At 42.5% G+C, this 24,882-nt stretch overlaps 1 protein-coding gene across 18 annotated transcripts in view; it reads left to right on the forward strand.

Annotated features, from left to right (window-relative positions):
* BIN1 (bridging integrator 1) overlaps positions 1 to 24,882 on the forward strand; it is a 122,060-nt gene that overhangs the window by 72,731 nt on the left and 24,447 nt on the right. For 7 of the 18 annotated variants that reach the window (XM_077934531.1, XM_077934534.1, XM_077934544.1 and 4 more), the window contains 7 exons: positions 4,554 to 4,639; positions 4,873 to 4,948; positions 7,327 to 7,409; positions 12,218 to 12,262; positions 14,313 to 14,463; positions 19,808 to 19,936; positions 24,274 to 24,384. In XM_077934531.1, coding sequence (XP_077790657.1) covers positions 4,554 to 4,639; positions 4,873 to 4,948; positions 7,327 to 7,409; positions 12,218 to 12,262; positions 14,313 to 14,463; positions 19,808 to 19,936; positions 24,274 to 24,384 — 681 coding nt within the window. Of the gene's footprint in view, positions 1 to 4,553; positions 4,640 to 4,872; positions 4,949 to 7,326; positions 7,410 to 12,217; positions 12,263 to 14,312; positions 14,464 to 19,807; positions 19,937 to 21,230; positions 21,312 to 24,273; positions 24,385 to 24,882 lie in introns of all 18 variants that reach the window. The other 11 variants (XM_077934552.1, XM_077934577.1, XM_077934579.1 and 8 more) reach the window with 7 other exon arrangements.

Genomic DNA, 24,882 nt, shown 5'->3' on the forward strand with positions numbered 1-24,882 from the left:
ACCTCCAAGATTTTCTAGTTCACCCCCTGTCATTCTAGGAATTCTACTCCTGCAGCCTCTTGTATGGGTGGCAATTAAAACTTCTAATAAAGGAGAATTCATCACTTTCAAAGGGAATCTGTTTTATTGTCAGATAGGTCATTAATTTTCTACTTTGTCTTTTGTTTTGGCTCCTTTCTACTTTGTGTTTTGGCTCCTACCGTCTGGAGCAACAAATTTACTTCATCTATATGACAAGCTTCCAGATATTTGAAGATGGCTATCATACATCTTATTTTATAATTCAGCTCTCTCTGAAGTCCAGAGGTTTTGTAACTGGATCTGGAGCAAGCTCTAGAAGGGCTTGTACATAGTTCCACTCCTTCTGCAGTGGATTAGAAACAGGACTGAACTCTGAAGCTTTTTCTAGCTTCTAGTTTTCCAAAATCATCAGAAGGGGGGGGGGCAGTTGCCAGTTAAAATGAAATCCTGGCAATAATCCTTAAGATTCATGGACTGGTTTGGAAAGGAGTTCTGTAATAAACTAATGAAAGTCACTGGACACCAACTTGTCAAAGGAGAGGGAAACTTCAGCCTCCTTATTGGAAACCCTTCTGGCACAAGGCATTCCTGGGAGTGGGGAGGGGAAGATAGATGATGCAACTGGCAGATGAGGAACTGAGCAACAGAGGAAAGAAAACAAATACTCTCTTAAAGGACTGGAGGACAATAGCTCATTAGCTTGGCTGGAAGGAACCACATTTCTTGTATGTTCACAAGGAGCTGGTCACTGAGTTAATTGCTACTTACAAATTTGGAGTTTCATCCATGTACATTTGTGTATACAGTAAAGTAGTGGTGGCTAACCTGTAGCCTGTGGGCCATAGTTTTTTTCTTTGCCCCTCCCAATCTCTCTTACACACACACACACACACACACACACACACACACACACACACAGAACTCCCATAGGTTCCCTACTGTGATACCAAGAAGCTTACAAATCAATGGTCCTCCAAGCCCCCGCTTTGTCCATTTTTCCTCTGACTGGTCCCTTGCTGTGATTCTGTTGCGACAAAAGGTTGTCGTGCCCCACAATTTGTCCTTAAAAATAGAAGGGGCACACCCACTCTTCAGTAATGCCTGTTTTGATATTCCATCCACCTTCAGAGGGCTGACCATGGGTCAGTGCAGCTCTCTGTCTTTAAATGGTTAGCTACCCCTACCACAAAAGCTAGCATTTGGCTGCTCAGAACTTATTGGAGGCTGCTGAAATGTTTGGGGGCAGCTTCTAGAAATAGCTCTCCATGCATTTTTTTGGTTTGTGTGAAAAGCTGCAAAATATATCTTTAGGCTTGGCCTAGTCAGAACAGTCTGGCTTCAGTGAACTGTAAAGACCTCAAAACAGAGACTTCCAAATCTTTAATTGAGTTACCAGCTTCTTGGTTTACTAGAGATCTTCCTCTGATGTAAAGTTTAAAACCACGATCAAAAGGATTCCCTTTGCTTCTTGCTGGGCTGGGGTGTGTGTGTGTAAAACTGCCCACTTTGCTGCATCAGGTGATACTTAGCAGGCTGTTGACAGGATTCAAGATCTGATTTAGTACTACTTCTTCATGTACAAATTGCCTCAGTTTGTGCAACATCTTAAGCCTGTCAGCTACTGACCCATGGGTTGGACTACATTCCACAGATCTTTCCTGCTTTCTGCTATCATTTCAGTCTCTTAAATCAAAATCTTAAAGTGAATTCTTCAGTGTAGACTGAGGCCCCTTTGCTCCTCAAGCAGTTAAACTTGGAATGTGGACCCTTTAAAGATAAATGTGGGAGATGAGCTTTTTGAGAGCTACGCCAGAAACAAAGTTACTTCTCAAGCAGCATGTTCTCTTCTGGAATGTGTTCAGATTTGAGGGTGATGGGTGGGGTGGCAATGGATAGAGACTGATGCTGACTGCTTAGGACAGCAAATTCCTGCCTTCCTACAACTCACTTGAAATGCTGCTGACTAAGAAGCAACACAGAAGCTTGCTTCATGAAACAGGCCCAGAAACAGCACATCTCAAAGTGGATATGGCAAGCAAACTCCTGAAGCTTGCTGGATAGGATATGCTGCCATTTCATCTTGCTGAGTTGGGGGCTCTCTTAATAGGGGCGAAATCTAATCAAATCACACTGGAGTCTAAAATTTGACTGAATTCTGAAGCCCAGTGTTAAAAATCTGCAAGCAGGTTATTGGGTTAGAAAGATGAAGGGACCTCAGATAGTTAGCAGCAGGCCTTAAAGGATGCTGTTTCTTGACCACAAAGCGCTGTGCCTGTATTTTAAAAAAGGCAACACAACAATAAAAAGCAACTAGAAGAATTAATCTCCTAAAGATTAGTTGGACACAGGAGAACCAAGAAAGGCAGATGACTGACACAACTGCTTTTATGTGCTGTCGTATACATTATAATTTGGCCATTTAAGTGTTTCGGGCAGGGGTCTCTTTCAGCCTTACTTGGAAATGCCAGGGATTGAACCTGGGACCTTCTTGTATGCAGAGCAGGTGATCTCCCACTGAGCCCAAAGTCCTTCCTGTGGATAGGGGTGCCTCAAATTCCATTATGTATCAGTTTGCTTTGAGCTTTCCAAGGTGGCAAATTATTGCAAATATAAATGTTTGGTTGGGCAATGTCATGTGGCTGCTTCTGTGATGCCCACGTGATCCTCCTCATGGGAAAACCCTAGAATCTTGGCTGGACCCCCAACTCTCTTCTTGCTTCTTTCTAGAGTGAATGTTGCCTAGGGTGCTTCTCTGTTAGTGCATATTGGGATGTCATAATAAGTACAAACTTGTATCAATTGCTTTTTTTGATTCTCTGAGCTGTCGAGCACAAATGGTTCTACCTGGCAAGAATATAGAAGCAGTTTAGTACAGTGCTAAGAGACAAAACTATTTAGCAGACTGCTAAAGTTAGCAAACTTTCACACCATAATCCTACTTCTGAATTTTGGCCTATGATTGATTTAGTAACCCCTAAACAGAATTTAATTTAGTTTTCTCAACATAAAGATAGATCTGTCTTTTGCTTCTGTCTGTCTGCCCAGAGCAAGAGTAAATTAATTAAATAATTGATTCAGGCTAGCTTTATAGTAAACACCTTGTATAAGAAATACTACTACTACTATTACTAATACTAATATAATCTATGTTTTAGCAACTAAAAGTTTATTTTTTATATTAGCATCCTAGACCACTGCAATCTCCCTTGTATTTGTTGGCAAGGACAGGAAGTCCAGAATACAAGCCTCCTTTGACAATACAAATATCCAGAGGTTCAGTCCATGACAATGATGCTTTCTATAAGTGATCTATAGAGGCTTGTGGCATTGTGACATTTTTGCTCTTGTGGTGGAGTATGAGTAAGTTGCTTGCATTTTTTTCCTGTTAACACAAGCTGCTGAATAGACAAGACTTGAAATTCATTGTTTATCCCAGCTGTGTAGGCTTTTTGCTGCACCAAATTACATTTATGAAACAGATGCATTATAACTGTGCCAGTGATAGCTCTGATGGTGCCAATTGCCTAATAATTTCAGATTCACACTCGGACAATTATTGCAGTATCCACCACTTTCCTAGAGTACCAGTTTCCTAGAATCTGCAGCTACACATTGGCATTCTCATCACTACTGGGGAGGAGTGAAAGGCCATGCAGAAAATTAATAAGTATTGTGATCAAAATAATAAAGAGAAACACTGAACGGACTGTGAGATTGGAGTTAATTTAGATTCAGGATCCTAACTGGAAAATGATTGGAGAAGGTGACCAAGACTCTACAATGGAAGTCATCAAGAATCAGGGAAATTAATCACAATTTCCTGCAAAGATAAACTGAAGGCGGTGGGGAGTGTCATAGGGCTCCTGGAAAACACTGGGAAATTTCTAATAATACCCTTCAGTCTGAATTAGCACCCTGCTAATATCTTTGATGTTACTTCATAACACAATTGTTCTCTGTGGGGAGCAGGTCTTGAGCTTAAAATATTTAGCCTGGGAGCTATTTTCATGTGTGTGAAGTTCTACAATGTAGGGAAGCAGGATTTTGGAATTCTATCATGGAATTGCTTGTTAAAACTCACAAACTGCGACAATCACACTGCTTAGATTATATGGATGGGTAACATAAGTCTAAGGCACAGAGTGGCTTTGGAAGTAACACAAAGTAACACGATGCAGACATTGAGGAACAGGAAGTGCATGGGACAGAAACTCTGCTTCCTCAGCATCCACATCACATCTAAAGCCAGACTCAGAGGTCACTGGCAGTTTCTTCCACCCTGATCATTAGGGCTTCCTTATGCCAGCTCCAGGCTGCAGATGAGACTCCTACACATACACTTTACAGAGGTGGATTGTAGGGTGGATGGGAAGAGGCCCAAGAGCCTCTTCTATAGATCTATAGAAACCCAGTTCTTGGAATGCCCTAGTCTTGACCGACTTATGGAGCATGCAGCAGCAAGCTCATGTAAGCCTTCCCCTGAATTGTACCCCAGAGGCTGTGCATATCATTGCCCCATCCTTCCTCTCTAGGCTGAAGAAGAATTAGTAAAAGCCCAGAAAGTGTTTGAGGAGATGAACATTGATCTTCAGGAAGAACTGCCTTCACTATGGAATAGGTAAGCACATGCAGTAGTCTACAAATTGTGTTCATGGGGGATGTGGTTGGAGGGGAGGGGTAAAGCTATCTTGACTGATTCTAGCCATGATGTATGGGTCCACTGAGTTCCTTTTGCTAAGGGGAAACTCATAAGGTTCAGTTCCGCTGAGCATTATGGCTCTGAGAGTGAATAATTGGAAGAAAAGCAGCTGCCCATGTCTTCAGTAACTTATATTATGTTTCATATTCCAGTCGTGTTGGTTTCTACGTCAACACATTCCAGAGTATCGCAGGTTTAGAAGAGAACTTCCATAAGGAAATGAGCAAGGTAACAATGGGTGACATTCTTCCTCTTCCCCCTTTGGGGACCATTGATGCTAATCTGGCTTCTCCCCCATGCCTTTCCTCATTCACTGTAAGAGAGGTATAGTTGTTGGTGCTCAGGGATAATGGTACTATCTCACATTGTTATTAGGGCATTTTCCCTCACTGGCATATCCCTTCATGATGTTACAGAACAGAAGTGACTTGCTGGGTGGGGCCACAACATCAGCTCCATGGCTCACTATTTCTTACCAGAAGGGGAGGCTGTGGGGCAATGAGGAGGCTGGCATGGTGGAAATGTCCCTCTGGAGCCAATCAGGTGCTCCTAGTGGTGTGCCAACCTCCCCACTGCTTTGTCCATCCCTCCTCTTTCCAGTAAACACCAACAACCCACTTGCTGGGAAGTTAGCATGGCATTTCTGCCCTTACCAGACCAGCTGCTTCAGTTCCAGAGCATGACCAGAAAGCTCACAGTTCAGCAGCCTTGCTGAAACGTAGCAGCTCTGCATGGGAGCACTATGTCTATTTCATTGAGTTTCCCTGGGGAAGAATAGTGGGACATAAAATGCAATTAAATAAATCATCATTTCATTTGGCCCTGGTCCCTCATCCTGTCCCCACTGCATCTGTCTTTAGCTATGCCTAGTGAGTTCTTTCAGCCAGCTCGTATTTCTTCTGCTTTGGAAGAATGAAGCTATTTCCATTTACTTGTGTAAGCCCACCTGTGAGTAAGAAGCCTTGATTTATACTATTATGGCATAGTTTGTTCTGTCAAGCTGTTGAATTGGTACCAGTCCATAAAAGGTTTTCGTTTAATGTCCGATGCATATAGTTACATAGGCCGTGCAGTTGCTTCAGAAAATTTAAATGCCTGCATGTGGAATGACGACTTTATATCTTCTCTTCCCCTGAATTCTGCACAAATCCCAAAATAGGGAACCAACAAGTTTAAGGTTCAAAGCAGCGAATGCAGAATAAGACAGGGCCAGACAAACTAGTAAAATGTTGCTTAGCAGTGATGCATTCATCCAACACATTTGGACAGCCTGTTACTACTCGGTAACAAGATTTTGTATCCCAATTTTCCCTGTTTTGGCAAAAGATTATGTGTGTGAAAGGTCTCTTTCCTTTGCAGTTATCTACGTTTTATTAGAGCCTGGGGGAGGTCGGTTGAATTGCTGCTGTGGCAAACACATGGCTGCCGTCACCCCCTTCCCGCCCCACGGCATGAACGCTAAGTTTGGCCTAGCATCTTGTTTAGTGACAAACTGTGGTTCCATAGCAACCAAGGCTGCTGCAGTTCCAAGCAAGGCTCCTGGCTGCGGATGGGAAGAGCGAGCAGAAGGAAGGCATTAAGTCGCAATGAGGAACAAAGACCCTGTGTTGACACAAGGGCCCATAGTAGTGGAAGTATGTGATAGAAGGGGCAAAGGGGGAGAAAAGGCAGGAAACAGTAGAAACACGAGCTGAATTTGTTTCCTTAATGAGACACAGGCTTCGCTTATGCGGCACCTGTTTCTGGAAGTCAAATGATGCTCACAGGACTTGGTGCTTTCAGTTTCTGTGACCATGAATCAGTGGGAATGAATGGAAGACCATTTCCCGTAGCCTAGCTTCTGGGTCGTAATGTTATGGGTGGGGAACCTTCAACCCATGGGCCTAATTAGGTGTACTGGAAACTTTTGTAGCACAGCTGGTCCCAGAGAAATTCCTATAACACCAAAGAGCTGATTGGTGCTTATAGGAAACCCACTGACACCTGTACTTATAGCAAGCACCAAAGTGGGACTTGTCAGAAGAGAAAGTTGCATTGCCAGCTTGAACTGAAGCCAGCGATGCAAAATACCTCTCTCTGCTGGTTTAAGCTGTGTCTGCAAATGGGTTCTGTTTTGTTTTGGGTCACCTGACATCATTATGACACCAGCCGATTGACAGGTGGGAGGCCCCACCACCTGTCAAAATGGCCTTTAGGGTATGTTTGTTGGGGGAGGGTAGGATTTGACCCACTGGCCAGATCCTGTTCCCAACCCATCCTCTAGGTTTTTATGCATTTTTTATATGCTCTTGTACAGTGGTACCTCGGGTTACAAACACCCCGGGTTACAAACACTTCGGGTTACAGACTCCGCTAACCTGGAAGTAGTAACTCAGGTTAAGAACTTTACCTCAGGATGAGAACAGAAATCGCGTCCCGGCGGTGCAGTGGCAGCAGAAGGCCCCATTAGCTAAAGTGGTACCTCAGGTTAAGAATGGTTTCAGGTTAAAAACGGTCCTCTGGAACAAATTAAGTACGTAAGCAGAGGTGCCACTGTATAAAAATTGTGACCTTAATTCTTTCCTTTGTTGACCTTCTATTTATTCATTTTAAAATTTTTGTTTCAGCTGAACCAAAACTTGAATGATGTCCTTGTGAATCTAGACAAAGCACAGGCAACAAGCACCTATCCTGTTAAAGCTCAGCCAAGGTTAGTCATTACTATATCTAGCATTGTGGGAAGGTGGGGGCAGGTCGGCGTTTGTGTTTGTCTTATTCTCTTGACTACGGTCTCCAGTGATACACTGGTTGTTAATCTTCTACCCCGCCAGCCCAAGAATTGGCCCACTGAATGCTTTTCTTTCTGTGTGCAGTTACAGATACGGCAGCCACTGTGAGGGCGCCATCTCCCATTGCACACCAAACATCACATGGTTCTTAACATTTGTTGACTATGGTGATTTTATGCACCTTAAAAAAATAAATAGTGTGTTTCGTTCAGAAGCAACATTTTGAAAAACAGTAGTGATTGAAGGGCAGGGAGGGGTGGGGAGCATAGGAGTGGTGAGAAGCAACAAATATCTCTCATGCTTTTTATGAGTGGAGTTCTCAGTTATGGTTGAAACCTCCTTTTTCTCTGCCCCCGCTCCTGTGTTTTTAACAGCTGACTGACACACAGAAATTAACCACTGAAGCTTTTCCTGGTATGTCATACAGTGGTAGGAACAGGAAATTTCTCTGTGTCGGACTGCTGTTTTAAAGGCACCAGAGCAAGTCCACTTAACAAGGCGCCAACCTTTGGCACAATACCCTTGTCCTTGTGTCCTATTCGTACTCAGCCTGTAGCTAAACCTAAGTATGTGTACCTGAACTAATCACATATTCTTTCCCTGTTTCACCCCTGCCTTCACCCCCTTTCCTCCCCTTCCTATGTTTTTCCTCCCTGTGTCAAATTTTAGATTGTAAGCTCCTTGGGGGCAGACACTTGTTCTCTTGTACTCTGTAAAATGCCTTGCACATTGATGGTGCTATATAAATAATAATAATAATAAAAATTAATAATAATAATAAACCTTATTCTCAGCTCTGGGGCTAAAGGCTGGCCCTTTGGGCTCCTTGACTCTGTTCCTTGCAGTCCATATTATTAAAAGCTGAGGGTCCCTGTGAAACACATGTTAACACACTTGTATGTTCAGTAAAAATGGATGGGGTTCAGGAAAAAAAATTGAGTTCTACAGCCTTGAGGGATTAATATAGTTAAACTAATTGTCAGTCATTAAGATGAAAGCTGCGTAGCAAAACATACAAATCACAGGTTTTTTGCTCTCTTTCCATTCTGGATGCAGCTGTGGAATCAAACCACACAGTGATTGCATTTAGACAATCATTATCTCATCTTAATAAGCCCACAATATTTATGAGCCTTTTTGCATACCCATCCCCTTCACACCTCCCTTTGAAGTCAATTTTCAGCAAGTTGTCTGAAATGGGAAACTTTGGGACAAGGCAGGATATTAAACCAACTTTCAGCTTTGCCCCATCTTCTCAATCTTGTCGCTGCTCTCATTGACATGGTATCTTGTTGACCCAGCCCAGCATGTTGGGTATCAGTGGCATTGTTTTGCAGTAGTTCCAATCCTATGTGCACATTCAGAGGGGGTAGCATTTGGGGTGGGCAGAAACTATACTTTCCACCATTTGGAGGGCTGCAGGGCACAATTTTGTCTATTCAACATCTATATAAAGCCAGTGGGAGTGGAGATTTTGAGCATGGCATCCTCATTTCTCCATAACATCTGTATCAGGTGTGACTGTGCGAGCCCTGGGGTAGTGTCTGGATGCAGCAGTAGGCTGTATGTAGGTCAGCAAACTGAGCTTGAATCCTGGCAAGATGGAGACTCTGTGGCTGAGTGGCCTCCTAGCTCCAAGAGATAGGTCAGTTGCCTGTTCTAGATGGGGTTGTGCTCTCTTTGAAGGAGCAGGTTGCAGTCTAGGGATGCTCTTTGGTCCATCTTTGTTGCTTGAGGCTCAGATGGCCTCAGTGACTTGCAGAGTCTTTTATCAACTTTGACTGATGTGACAGCAGAGGCAGCTCATGGGCTGAGATAGCTTAGCCACTGCGGTCCAGGAACTGATAAACTCATGACTGGATTGCTGTAGAAGTAGGAAAACCTTTGGGTTCCTGGAGGAAAAAAATCAAGGCCACCTAGCAGTTTCTGTTTTTGCCCTAACACTTTAAAGGACTTGTTCAATGACTCACTTCCCCTTTTCATTTGTAAAAGAAATCCATTGTATCTTAGAGTTTTGTTTTGAATAAACTCAGCACAGCTTATGGGCACAAATAGGAATAAGGAGGAACTGGCTAGGGTTGTGTAAATACAACACACTTCTCTTTCCTCACCCTCCGCTCTTAAGGAGAAGGTAGGCCTCACTCCTTGGATGAGATGGCCTCTGGCTCTCACCCAAATGCATGAGTGATGAAGCAATTTGGGAACTTGGACTCCCAGCTGCTTTGATTCCCACATGCTGTGTTAGCAGTAATGAGTTGAATGTGCCAAGACTGCATTAGGCAGAAGGAGAACTGTGGCTTGACTCCACCCTGCTTTGGCAAAATCAAATGGAGGTCAATATGATATTTTAAACCCAACTGCTTTAAGCTCACTCTTTTGTAGGTGCATTGAATTAAATTAAATGTAGAAGCTAAGGAAAAGTTTTTAGCAGACACCAGGGAGCTCGTGGCTCTCATACTCTCGGCAATGAGTTGAGCACTTTGCATAACCCCCAAGATGTAGAGTGCTTTCGTATCGACCATGCATGAACACAACTCTGCACAATGCTAAGTAAGAGCAATGCATAAGACGAATGAGAGGGAGAGGCTGAACACGGATACAGTTTTATCAGTATGCTTTGTTTATGCAGTGTACAAACTAGGACCACTAGATGTATCGTGCCATGAGGAAAAAGAGAGAAGATGCTAGGGCTAGCTTTTGGTCTCCAGATGTTGTTGGACTCCATCTCCCATCATGCCTGACTGCTGGCCATGCTGGGTGAGGCTGATGGAGGTTGGAGCAGTGGTGGACCTCGGGGTTTCACATTTCAGTGGCACCCTGTGCAATGCCAAAATTTGGTGCTTCCCCTTGTTCCATTCTAAATCATAGCTGCAGCATCCACAGTGGCATCCCCAAGGCTCAGCATCCAGTGCAGTCAAACTGGTCATGCTGCCCTAAATCTGCCTCTGGTTGGAGTCCTTTAAAATCTGGAGGGACACAGGTTACCCAGCCCTGATTTAAATGTATAGGAACCCTGGGGAGAGCAATTTAGATGGACGCCTTCCATTTTAAGGTTCATTTCTTCCTCATCCTTAGGTTCATAGTGACTTCAACTCAGATGTCATTTCAACACTACAGTTTTCTCTCTGGGGACACTTTGGAAAGGAGTGCTCTAATAATTGAAACAATCTTTTTATTTTGTCCTGTTGTTCTTTGCATGAGGTCTGCCAGAATGACACCAGTTTATACCTGATAATAGGTTTGAAGCTTGGGAGAAAATGGCGAGATGGTAAAAAGAGCAGGCGGTCCCTATACAATATTGTACCAATACTATGCACAATGATATGTGCAAGAATTTATTTTTAAAGTTAAAACACCCTGATATATAGTGTAAAAGACAACAACACAGATATGCAGATAACAGGAGATAAAAAAATTCTCAGAGCAGCCAGTAGACTAGGGGCAGCTAGCATATATGCACACCCCACACTGCAAGAGGTTTGTTTTTTGTGCCTCTAAAATTTATTTTTTTAAATGATAGAAGTTTTCTTTTACTGCTTCTGTGGCTCCCCTTTGCCCCCTAAATCTGCTTTAGGGGTTGGGGAACCCCCAGAACAGGTTTAGGGGGCACATGCATGAGTCATTTTGTGCACATATATCCCTCTTAGCATTCCTCTGAATTCCACCCATACATTTTACTTTACTTTATTTTTATTTTTATTTTTTAAAAAAACAAACCCACTCCTGAGGGTTCCTGGCTGTGATTTTGTGACGTCAAAAGGTTTTTGTGATGCTTTCCGGACCACTCAAATATTCTTTTTATCTTATTTTAAAATGCCACATTCACTTATACCCTTTGACATGTGGCCCTTGGAATGTTGACCATGGGCCAGTGGGGCCCTCAGCCTGAATAAGGTCAGCCATCCCTGCAGTAGACTGTGCAAAGGGCATGAAAGTCCACCCTAAGAAACTTGTGACAGGATATGAAGGACATGAAAGTAAATACTTCTCAGGAGCTTCTGATTTCACCCCCAAACTCCCCCCAGTGGTTGTTCAGCCCCTATTGGTTTTGTGGGGGTAAGTTCTCCACCATCATACGGTACAACATCATTGGTGGAATGATCACTTGGGACCTTAAGAGAATATTGCTGCATTGTTAGGGCTGTGGGTGAAGATACTTTGGAAAGGACTTGCACATTTGGCAGGATGGTGGGTGGGTGCACATGATGGGATCATATGCCATAGGGTGATACCCTCAGGGAGGTAACTCCCATGATGTTAGTGTAAGGTTTAAAGAAGACACAAGCTTGTTCTTTTGTAGGCTCACGCTCTTGATATGTTGATTGATAGCTGGTGGTCCTTGGCTCACTCAGCCACCTGCTGGATTGCTTAGCTTCCTAGTTTTCAACCTCCACCTTTGCCCTCCATATAACTTTGAGGTAACTTGGTAGATCAATGGTGGCAAGTAGCTTGCAAATGGAAATCAATGAGCCATTGATCTCGCCTCTTCCCATCTCCTGAACATTCACACAGCACTTAAAAGGGTATTTTTCTACTGAAAATGTCCGGCGGACACCCCCTCTGCCAAGCTAATCAGATGCACACTGAGGGATAGCCCCATAGGTCCTCTTTGAATAAGTCTCTTCATGGTAACTATGTACGTTAGCTCATGCACGGAATCTTCACCTTTCTTTCACATTGGTTGAGCCGTGTTGTAATGGACATCACTTTCGTGTGCCGTCCTCAACAGAAAGAAAACTAAACTGTTCTCCAGGCTGAGGAAAAAGATGAGCAGGTACCAGCAAGCGCCATTCCCTGCCCGCTCTGATTTGGATGTAAAAGCCAAAGGCCAGGCTGTATTCTAACAGCATATAGTGCATTGTTAGCTTGGTGACTGAAATGGAGTTTCTGCATGATCCAAATTGCTTTGTTTTGGAATTACGGATTGCATTGGTGTTTCTGAATAAACCTAATAGCGTTTTACAAATGTTTATAACCACTTCCACCCTCCTTTGCAAGTTGCCAACAGAAGATATATGGACCTTTGTATTTCCCAAAGAATAAATGAATATCTTCTGGTCTACTCACGTACTGCAGACCTAACTACTGGAAGTTGCTTAAGAGAGCAAATTGCAGCTGTGTGCCAAGGCCAGATTTCCTTTTAAGTGCAGAGAACTTCAGGAAAACTTGTAGTGGATCAGGACAGACATAGGTTGGGTGGGAGGAAAGATGGAAAAAATGGGAGCAGTCTTCTTCTCTCCCTCAAACCTTGTTGAAGATGAGTTTTTAGGTCTCCTGTTCTTCTTTCTTGAAAGTCTAAAGAAAAATAATCTCATATCCTTTTTTTCTTCTATATTCTGTGGCAGCTTAGAATTGTGTTTTTATTCCTCTTTCAACTGAAATCTGTCCTTTTCAGGACAGGAGCCAGTCAGCCTTTTAACCTGTTCCCTTATACTTCCTAAAAATAGTGTAGATGTTGGAGGATAACGTAAGTTGGGTGGATGCTTAGGGGACATGGTGCTTGGTTGTATTGTGTTTATATACTAACTAGCTTGCTGAATTGCATGGTGGCTGGTATTACTGTGTAACTCTGAGTTTACAGAGAGAACTCTCAATTGCTTCCTTCCCGCTCTGTATGTCCTTGGATAAGATCTGAGAGCTAAAAGACCTTCAACCTCCTTGCTGAAACAAGAGTCCCTGTGAGGATACATGCAAGGCAGGAGAATGGTTGAGGTGTGAGTTGGTGACCCACATTTCATTACTTGCTTTCTGCAATTCCCATATGAGGCTCCCACAAACAAACAGGTTAGGGTCCCCTCTTAAAACCATGTTTCAAATATGTTTATCTAGAAGTAAGTCCTACCGGATTCAGTGGGATTTACTTCCTAGTATGAATGCTCAGCCATAGACAGGCCTTGAGCATCCTGTTCTGTTGCTAGAGACAGTTTTCAAACATTCTCAACGATTTCTAAATACTGAGATGACACAATGTGGTGTGGAAATCCAGCTCTTGTGATTGCTTTCCAAGAACAATGTATTTCAAAACAGCCTGTCTGCTCCAAACTTGAGCTTTATACTCCATGTTGTTTCAATATGGTCTGTTGCCCCCTATCTTGTTATGTGCCTGTAGCTATCACAGCTAACCAGTGGCTTTGGTGATTGAAATAATTATTGTGTAATATAGAGCATGGTGTGGGAGGGTGAAAGACATTGGTAAGGTTAAAGGTTGTATGCTTGATCTATTAGGGGCCCTGTTTAATTTAGTAAATACCACATTTACTAAAAGTCAGATTCTTTCTTGTTGAATTCTTAGGGGATAACAGCTTGCTGTATGCAGGGGCCAAACTACACGTGGCATTAAACATACAGTTTGGTATTACATTATCAGGATCAAGACCACAGAATGCAAGGAGAATGAACTCTTCTTCCCCTCCCACATCACAGACCTGATGAAATCTATTCCCCATGCAGCTGTTGTTTGACATAGGAAGAAAGTTCCCATGGACATCTTCCTGTGAGAGGCAGCAGTTTATGGACCGAGTGAATTTTTCTTGACAATTGTGGTGTGGGAGGCAAAAGTTAAATGAATACACCCCATGTGTACTATGCCCACCCAAAAAAGCAGCTGCTGTTTGTTTTTGAAGATAACTTCTGCATCAAACTACATGATTATTGTCACACATTTTCTTGCATTAAAAGTTTGTGCTATTACAGTAATGGGGCCAGGCATCTGTTGCAAAATAATAAATTAAAAGGGTACTTTCCCTCATCCCTTAAGCCACCTCTAATAAAAAGCTCATTCAAATGCTGATATTCTCTCTCTCTCTCTCTCTCTCTCTCTCCAGTGACAGTACCCCAGCAAAAGCAAACAAAACCCCCTCATCTCCGCCTGATGGGACTCCCATCACCAGCCCTGAGACCAAGGCTATCAACCATGAGCCAGAGCCATCCACTTTGGAAACACCTGGGGGAGGCATCCCTAAGTCTCCATCTCAGGTAGTGAGGATTGCTGGTGCTGCTGCTGCTGTTTTTTCCTTGAGGACATACATGACAATGTCATTCATGGTTGGGTTTCCTTGGCTGCTACGCTATGGAGAGTAATGGACTTTTCTCCATTTATGTTCACCAACAGTTCTAGGCAACGTGTATCAACTAGTCTCTCCATTTCTCTGTAATGTTGTTCTTGCCTAATCCAGTTTCTTTATCTACAAACGACAGTACTTCCTCTTCAGTAGGGATTCTATGTAGGCCAAGCTGGTCTTGCTGTGTAACAGGTATGGTACATAACTGTTCTTAAGGACAAGCAGAGGCTATAGATAAACTAGGAAAACCTGTAATGGCATGGACAGCTTCTGGATCAGCTGGTGGCACAGGATATCAGTTGAATCAGGAAGTGGAATATGGAAGTTAATTAGAAATTTTTTAAAAGGCAAATGGTTTTGCTAGTTAAGAAAGGTGCATTATGAACTCTTCCATCCTCAATGGACAAGAAACAGGTAAGTGAATTGGACCAGATATAAGATAACGATACTAAGAATGACATTTTGGATATTTTCTTCTTCTTCTTCAGCATGAGATGCACTATTGCACAAAACCTGATCTGGACTTTTAAAGTGCACTGAGAGCATTTTTGGGTTGTCAGGTTTGCAGCCATAATGGCCAGTTGAAACCCACAACAATTATGCAAAGAAAACACATTTACACTGGCAGTTAGACAGTTGTAGGCCTTATGCAAAACAGACTACCTGAAAAGTCTTTGGTATGTCCCATGGTTGCCCACGCAACTGCTGAGGATTACTGTACATGAATTGCTGAACAACAAAGATGGCAGTTCTCTCCTAGCAAAAAAGTTACAGCAGGAAAATGTCAAATGTCAAAATATTTATATTATGTTCCAAACATTAACTTTTTACTATTGCTGGAGTTATTTTGATTTTTCTCAGATGTACGTACAGGCTTTTATTTGGCCTTTTTTGTGCCCGTTTTCGCCCCCAAGAACGGTAGGTTTGTCCTAGCAGTTAAAGCACCAAACACTATTTTGAGAATATTGTGCTTGTTAGAATGTTAACCCATGGGTGCTGAATTCTGGCTGTGGTATATCAAATGTAGGGCATGTTTCATAATATTTACTGTAACTGTAGATTTAGGTAAGGGCTGCCTGTGAGAAGGGATTACAGTATAACCCTCTACATACTTTCACTGTATTCAGCGGGGCTTGGTCCCAGGTAAGTGTGTCTTGGATAGTAACCTTAGTGTCCAAACAGAACCTAGCAGAACCATTGAAAGTGTTCTTTGTATATAGCAGTATTTTTAAATACCCACATCCTGTCTTTTGAATAGGGCCCTAAACAATATGCCCCAAAGAAGAGGTGGAAATTCTAATTGGAAATATCGTATGTTCTGAGAGTAACCTCTATCTCATCTCAGATATGTTAGGTCCAAGAATGAGGTGGTTTGGAAAACAGTTAAAACTTGGATATATGGAAACTTGAGGTTTCAGTGTAGGGGTTCTGCTATGAAAAGGAATTTACAGATGGCCCTTTGAGGTGCTCCCCGATGTACATCCTGCTCCAAACAGCTGATAGGTGGGATTTTAGGTTTTTTTTAAAGGGTTAAGTAAGTAAAGCCTTAGCTTTTACATCAGGGAGATGAATTGCACTTGCAGCACCTTCTTTCTGTGAATGATTTCCATATCCAGTTAGGTATATGGATGTGAATCTCTGCTGGTGTGTGTATGTGATCCCAGACATTTTGGGGGCAAGGAATTGAAGCACTGCGAACCCACAATCTATATGTTTGGGATACCAGTTGTTTCTAATTCAGACAAGAAATTCTAAGCCCCCCTCACAAGGGTGTGCCTCTCCTTTCAGGTACCTCTTCCTGGGCTTTTCACTAACCCAGTCCTAACTCCTGACTCACTATGACACACCGGCAACCACAGCTACTTGCTCTCTTTCTCTAGCTGATGAGGGGTTGGGCCTCTCAGGAAAGGCAGCCCTTCTTCCTCATTGCTGCTAGTTCTTTCTTCCTTGGAGCAAACCACAGCCTCACCCTCACAGTGCCACCTGTGTGGCTGAAAACGACTTACAACAACAAACAACGCATGCATTAAAACCAGCTAAGACATAGTAAAATCTAAAACTCATTCATATTTTAAAAAGGAGAGTCAAAAACATTCCATCCAACAAAGTATTAAAATATTGCCTTCAGGTTTCGGGGGGGGGGCACTTCTCTCTATCCCCCCCCCCCCAAGAAATACAAAAGAAACATGGTTTACTGTAGTATCTAGAGCTGACTTTCTCAGCCTTGGGTCCCCAGATGTTCTTGAACTACAATGTGCATCATCTCTGACCACTGGCCTTGTTGGCTAGGGATGATGGGAGTTGTAGTCCCTGGGGACCCAAAGTTGAGAAAGACTGATCTAGGGAACTTACCAAGGTTAACAGAAAATACACATGGTGAATGCTGCCATCAGCTGGTGGTTCTTTTTCAGTGCATAGTTCAGCTAATCATTGCAGGTTGTTTGTTTGATTTATTATGCTCACACATCTGAGACAAATCCTAATGGGCATAAAACAGTATTTTTAAACCAGCAGATGGGCGCATTAATTTCCCCAGAATATTTTTAAAATGAAATATAAGCATGCAGTAGTAAAGGCATTTCAGCAGGAAATCTATTATTCACTAAGAAGCATTCCTGACAAACCCTCTTCCACAGTTCAGTGGTTTATACTTGCAGATAAATGACTAAGTTGGGTGTGTTGAGGAAGAAGTGAAATCTGGAACTTTAATGCGAGTTTTTGAAAGAAGATTTGACAATGTTGACACACTGGAGTTTAGCTAAGCACTAATCAGCTCAGCAATGAGTTGCTCTTAACCCCACCTCCTCATGCAAACAGCACCAAATATTTTTAAAATGCAGTCAGCTTCCTGCTCTATACCTACAAGTGCTTTTGTGTATTATTGTGTAATGAGAGATACAATATTTTTCTCCTAAAATCAGCATTCTTGTCTGTTGCTAGCTCTCTCGCCTGCCCATGAAATCTTGAGTTGTGCAGGTGGAATAAGTTTATATAGGAAGGACCCACCATTAAAACATAAAGCAACATTAGATTTTATAAAGAGGCACATAAAAGTAGACGGTGCATGCAATTAAATGAAAAATACAACCTATTGCCTAACAAAATCAAATTTTAAAAGTTAAAGTGCAAGCCAAAGTACAGACCTCAGGGGGAAAGATATAAGCTATGTCCAGATGGTGTGGCAGAATGTAGGGGAAGGTGGGAAACCCACTTCCGTAAAGGGAAACTTCTTGAACTCTAAAGGAACGAGTTGACAGCGCTGTCTCAAAGTTAGATAATCTGCCTGTCACTGCAATAGTGGATGAGTAAGAATTGATCACTTGCATGCTGAAGGTGTGTTCTTGTTTCTTGTTGGAAATCTAGAATGACTTCACTGGACACAGTGCAAAAATATTTTCTTAAGTTCTCCAAATGAATGCAGCAGCATTTGAAGAGGGAATGTGAGGAAACTTAAGCCTATTGGTCTTCTTCTAGATGATATGCCCCTTCTCCAGAACTGTGGAAGACACATTGCTCAGCTGCATCCAAAAGACTGCCCTACTGAGAGGACATGGTTTCCATTTGATTTTTAGATCCCAGATGGTGCTGATAAAGTGCTTGTTAGGAAGGAAGGTGTAACACTCCTTTCCAGAGTTTTAAAAAGCATGAGTAGGGTGTGTGAGAGGGAAGATTGCAGTGCAGATAAACACCCATGTTGCCTCATGAAATCAGGCAGTGGTCTTTCCCAAGAGTGCTATGCCCTGGGCATGCCAGTTCTTTCTATACTGAAATCCAAAATGTAGGTTGTGTCTGTTGTTGTTAATAATGGATGTGTCCATTTCTAAAAACCCACTCCAGGTTTTCTCCCAAGTCCCCAACCCCCAATTTCAGAAGCCTAATTTAGATTCCCTTCCACCAGTTATATTTAGTGTTGCTATTGTTAAAGCAATTAGGAGCATTGCATTAGTCTTGCCATTCTGCTACCATTTGCCTGGAGATCTTCTAGTTGATATGAATTTACCTTCTGCATGTGGGGGAATTTCTGCAGCATTTGATTATCAGCCAGTTGATAAACATATGTATGAAATGACAGCACCATCTTGTGCAATAAATGTAGGTCTGCAGTTAAAACAGTTACACCCAGAGATAAGCTACTGTGTTACAAGAAGCACTAAAAAGCAAAGTGTGTGAATCACGTGAATATGTTATTTTTGGCACTATTGTGACCTGTGAAACTAGCCAGATTGACTGTTGAAGACCCCAGTATGTAGCTTAGCTTGCTCATGCTAAATTGTTTTCAACACTTCAGAAAACTAGATCTTTTCTGCTAGGCAGGGGCAGCATGACAAGAGTTTTGAACAATATTTTGACTGGGAAGCATTTTTTTAATGGTCAAGTAGCACAACACAATTGAAAACCAACCTACTGCTCTGATATTGCACCTAGAAATGAGACGCATTCCAGCTAATTTAGGTTTCTTAGTATGTTTGGTTGAAAGCATGACACCAAGTGAACTTCTGAGAAAGGAGATGGAAGAGAAGAAAATATTGACGTAACCAATCCAGATGGTACGACCCCCAAGTGTGGCCTATGATGTTAAAGAAAAATAAGAGATGCAATGTAACTTGTCGTAGGAGAATATGGATTCCCAGACCAGCATAATTTTTACTATTGCGACATTTGTGGTTATTTCACAGGAATGCTGTGACTCCAAAAAGAATTGGACCCTGATTTCTTTTGGTTTGAATCTCAGCCATATTTAGGATGCAGAAATGTCTTTGTGACGCTGAACCAAGGTCACTTATAAAGAATGGGTTTAATATATTGGGAAGCCTGTTTTTAGGAATCAGTAAAGCTGGCTTGGGTATCTTCTTTCTCTGTAGGCTGACAGGTACTGCTGCCACGAGTAATGCTGCTGTCTCTCCTGGCTCCTCAGCACTTTTTTTTTTGTAGTATGTAAACTCCCTCCTTGTCCTCCAGAAGGTTGCACAGACTCTAATTATGTATGCATGACCTATCTTATGCATATTAATTGTGTTACGCTTCTCCTCTGCAGAAGGGAGACCTGCCCACGACTGAAGTGTAACTAATGATGCGAAGCCTTCTTTTGGAAGTGTGTGATTGTTTCTCCTTCCTCCCATGTGTGGACAACCCCCCTAGACCTCCTTCCCCTCTAGTTGTGTGTGTTTTTTGTATTTAGTTTTTGCTAACCTGGTTCCTGTCTCTGGTTTTTTGGGTGTTGCTGTCTGTGCCGTCGCCATGTGTTCGCTTGCATGCAGTTGCGGAAAGGTCCTCCCGTGCCGCCACCTCCAAAACTCACTCCGTCCAAGGAGATGAAGCAGGAGAACATCATCAACCTGTTTGATGACAATTTTGTCCCAGAGATCAGTGTGACAACCCCCTCACAGGTTAGCTTCTCCTTCTTCCCTGCCCTCCCTTGTCCCTTCCTCTATCCGCTTCACCTTCACCTATTTTTTTTTGTCCTTTCCTTATTAGAGGTGTCAGGCCATGAAAACTGCTCAGTGCATGGTAAAGGTAAAGTGAATGTATGGGAGGGGCCAATGTGATCTGAACTGGGCAAAAGGGCCAGTGAGTTTTCCCACCACATCTTATTGCCTCAAAAACTGTGTCTGAGGTAGATGGAGGCAGAATATGTGGAGAGGTTCCATCATTTTCCAATGTCTTTTATCAAGGCCATGGAGATCAAACCTATTTCTCCCCAGCTAAATAGGAGAGTGAGACAGGAAGGCATTATTGTTTCAGAACATTGTGTGCCTACACACACACACACACACACACACACACACACACCCTCATGTGAAGTGGTCCTAGTTCTGCAGCCAAGTGGAGGAAATGAGGTTTGGATCAAGGGTATCCATCCCCACCCTTTAGAACAAACTTTCCTCCTGAGGCCCACATTCCTTTCTGGGGAGCTTTTTGGGGGGCCTGGGCAAAAGTGGATGGAGCACAGAATCTAGGGTAAAGTTTAGAAGCTCTGCCCACATAATTTTTCTTAGAGTGAGGAGGAATTGTCTGGATGGTGCCCCCTTAATAACTGGGCACTAGCATGGTCACCCTGGCTCATAGCTTACTTCCCCTCACATGGCTGGGGGATTAAGAATTGTGAGATTCTTAAATGAATGAATGTGGACTGTGCCTCACAGTGGTAACTTGAAACACCTGTGTGGTTTCAGCGGCCTCCAAGAAAGAAGTGCTTTTTTTCCTTATTGATAAGAGTCTGAGAGACAGATGGGTTTTGTGTTAGTGACTTTGGATGCTTTCATGCATCAACCCTAGACAGGTCATTCTTGGCCCTGGGCCTGCACTTAATATTTTTTAAAGTCACTAGCACCTGCCACCTCTTCAGAGTCTCATGGCCTCTCAAGCTACTATTGTAAAGCTTGAGAAACTGATTGAAAACAAAGTATTCTATTGTAGCTAATTGCCTGAAGTAGTGACTAGGCAAATGGATGATATCCACCACATTGTCCCTTCCCAGGGATGATTTAATTCTAGCCCTTGTGAGGGAAGAAGGAAGAAACAACAGCCTGACCAGTTTTCTGGCTACATTCTCACAACTTGCACCATCATCATCATCAACAACAACAACATTGTGATGTATAATTTTTTTCCATTATTCATAAAAAAATGACACCTCTAGCAGTTCTGTTTCCTGATTCCGCTCTTCCTTCCCTACCTCAGCGCGGTGGCCTGCGGCTTTTACCTCTTCCTCCTGTTCGACGGCCGAAACATTGCGTGAGGGGCCTGGAGTTGGGAGAAAAGGCAAGTGTAGGCCACAAGTTACAAGGGTTGTGGGATTACCTCACAGTTGTGGGGATACAGGTCATAGTTCTACAACAGATTAGGATTCCTTATTGAGGGTGGGGAGCAAAGGAAGATATTAAGCTGCCACTTAGCTAGCTTTAAACCTGATTTTTAAAATAAATAAATAAAAAGTAGGTCTCTGTCATTGCTAGAGACATTTATTGGAATGTTCTGAAACAAATTAACACAGAAATGAGCACCAAGCGTGGATTTCTGTCTGGCCATTTAGTAGCAACCATACATATATGGGCCAGTTCTAGTAGAACAGGGTGTGGAGCTCTTTGGAAATGATGGGAGTTGGAGTCCAAAAACATCTGGAGGGCTTCTGGTTCCTCACCCCTGCAAGGGTGGAAACAAAAAGCAACAGATCGCAACATCTCTCTCCATCAGGACTTGATTTTAGAAGGTAAGGGGAATGTTTATGTGTGGAAATCTCTTGAGAGATGACCAAAGGGAAGGTTCAGAAGTAAAGGAACTACAAGGGAAAAAAGAGGACCCTGTAGGGGGGAAAAAAGGCTTGTAGTACAAAATAAAATAGGTTGTTGGGAGTAGTGTGTGGGAGCAGTGATTTGTTTACATTTGAGAGAGAGAAATAAATGAGCCTGTCTAGGATATCTTAGACTAAGGGACTTTTGGAAGAATGTAGAAAAATGTTATGTGAAAATGCAAAATCAATGATGAGCACAAGGTAGAATTAGTCTCACCATGAGGTACTGCGAGATTATTGTTTCATGTGGCAGGTTCTGAACAGCATTAGAGGCTATCCAAATTGTTCTTAATTTAGTATAATTTTAATGAGGTGGGAGAATGGAATTTGAAGCAGAAAATTCTTAAATGCGCTGCTAGCCATGCAAAAAGGATCTCACCACCTGTTAGTGGCACTTTTTCTTTCTTTCTCAAAATCCTGATATGTAGGCGGTGTGGTTTTAAAGAGGTTAATCGTTGGTAACATGCAATAGGCCGAATTTATAGCTTCAGTGAAACGTACCAACAAGCATTGCCTTTTCTTTTTGATTTTTCTTCCTAAAGACAAGAGCTCAGAGATAGCAGTGGATACCATGGGGAGCTAGGAAGGAGAGCAGAGGCTTTGCATTAATGGGGAATCAGAGACTAAAAGTGAGAAGAGTTGCACTCTGTAGAGTCTTTTGGTCAAGGGAACCAAGGGGCTGCCTTCAGTGTAGGAATTCTGTCTGTATATCCCCCGTTCATTTTGTTATCTGAGAAAGCCGTGGGCCACTGAGCAACCTCCCATCCTTGTCCACACCTATCTTTTCCTTGTAGCATGCCTCAACAACTCTTACACCATGTTTTATATCATACGTTTCTGTCTAAAAACAGTTGCCTAAACAGAGCATTTAGCTTGGGACGCATCCAACATGGAGGACACCTGGCATGTACAGGTTTCAGACGGATGGGTTTGAGTCCTAGATCAGAAGCCATAGGGAAAAACCTATGATCAATGTATTTCATGTACTATATGTGATTTTTCTCTATGTGTGTGTGTTGGGCTAATTATTTGGGAGGAGAGGGAGGGCAAGCTAACAAGAAAGAGGAACCCTCAGCACATGGTGCAGGTAACTCTGGGGTGACAGGTAAGCTTCTAGCATGGCTGTACCCTTTTGACCTGAATTGTTTTTTAGTCAGGCACAGAAAATGAATACCTAGAAGGTCTTGCTTCAGTGGTAAGCTACGTAAGAAATACTTAGGTGATCTGCTGTGAGTATTGTATAACCTTTTAAAATCTAAATCTATTGGAGTTGAGACTATGAGACAGAAAACCGCCTTCATTGAAAGCTTGTTCTGATCTTGGTAGGAACTAGTGAATGACACAAAAAAGTTAAAGTTGAAATATAAACTGCTGCTGCTTGGAAACTGTGTGGAAAAGAATGTGCTAGAAGTTTCTCTCTTGAAAGTATGTGGCTATATCAAACTGATAAAGGGTTTTGCTTGGAAACAGCAACAATATAGTTTTCCTCAGTTGGTGCATTTACGTTAGTTTTCACCAGATAGCCTAATAATTCAGAAATGTTTACTGCTGTGCCTTGGTTTGGTTCAGAAAGGTTATATTGCATTACTTTGCCTTAGGACCAGAAGGACTACCAAAGAAGTTGCTGAAACATTTGGACAGAGCTCCTTTCAGAAACAGCAAGCTGGGAAAAAGGGGTGCCTTGCAAATCATCTTTTTAGGAATATGGACATTAGTCAAAGTTTGAATGCTGCCACTGATGTGCTAATTTGCAACCCCAATAGAATTGCTTCTAGTTAATAAGATAACCTCCTGACTAAAAAGGGACCTTTTGGCTATATATATAACTTGAAATGTATATAATAGGGAACTGGCATAATTTATTAATATTCGAAATAACGTCCGAATATGGAAAGCATTAGAATATGGGCAGGGGAAACAGATTGCCAAAGCTAAGATCTTAAACAAGGAATCTACTGTGTTTCTGACTATGATGTTACAGATTTGCTGCTGTGAGGCTCATAGAGAGGCTTCCATTGAAAATGCTGTGCATATCATACATAGTTTCCTTCTTTTAAGAAGTGCCTAAAGCAGTGGCATAGCTGTGCTGAAAGTTGCATGTGCAGGTATCTTGGGTAGGATTTAGAGACCCTGTTTGGAAAGCTCACAGGTGATGGTGACCTCAAGAAGACCCCTGATAAATATGATGGATGGTAACACAAAAACTGCTCAGGCTCTGTGGAATACTGATGATTTGTTTTCACGGCTGCATTTCTGCAAAAGTGTTGAGCGTACTGTGGCCACTGGGCACATGTGAGCATTCATTGCTTGTACCATAGAGTTGTATGCATCTTTTTTTGCACCTTCAGCTCCTGGGTAACACCTTCTGCATACCAGCCTGCATCCCATACCTGACTAATACGCAATACTGCTTTTCTTCCTTAATGCTGCAAGTTTGATGCCCCTGGGCCCTTCCAGGAGGAAGCCAGCCTGTTGGATTTTGATTTTGATCCCATTAAACCTGATAACAGCCCTGTAGGGAAGTCGCCTACGCCTGCTGCCCAGGTTGGTTTACTGCTGCCATTCCTTCATGAAATGTTAGACAATATAGACCTCATCAGCCGTGATGGGGATGGGTGTGTATGTATGTATTCATAGCAACAGAAGTACATGTGGAGACTTACAAAATGTATCTACAGAGTCTCACATGACTCTTCCTGATGATTTGCATTAATAACCGTAGCTTATGCTTTTTTAGTTGTTTCGTGTACACTAACTTGGTAATTCTTAGAATAATCTTGTAGAGCAGCCCAGTGTTGTTTATACTACACTGCTGATCAGGGAGCTGAGACTTGAAGAGATTGACTTGCCTAAGACCACCTAGGAGTCCATGACTGAGTTGAGATTTGAACCACAGATTTTCTGCAATCAGTTATGAGTCAAGCTTGGTAGGCTTCGTGTTGCCTTGTTGCCATTATTATTATTATTTCAACTGGGAAAGTAATCTGTGGATTCTGTACACATAATACATAATATCCAGTAGGGTGGTGATGGGATGCAGGT

This window comes from Podarcis muralis, chromosome 1, assembly GCF_964188315.1.
Source record: "Podarcis muralis chromosome 1, rPodMur119.hap1.1, whole genome shotgun sequence".
NCBI lineage: Eukaryota > Metazoa > Chordata > Lepidosauria > Squamata > Lacertidae > Podarcis > Podarcis muralis.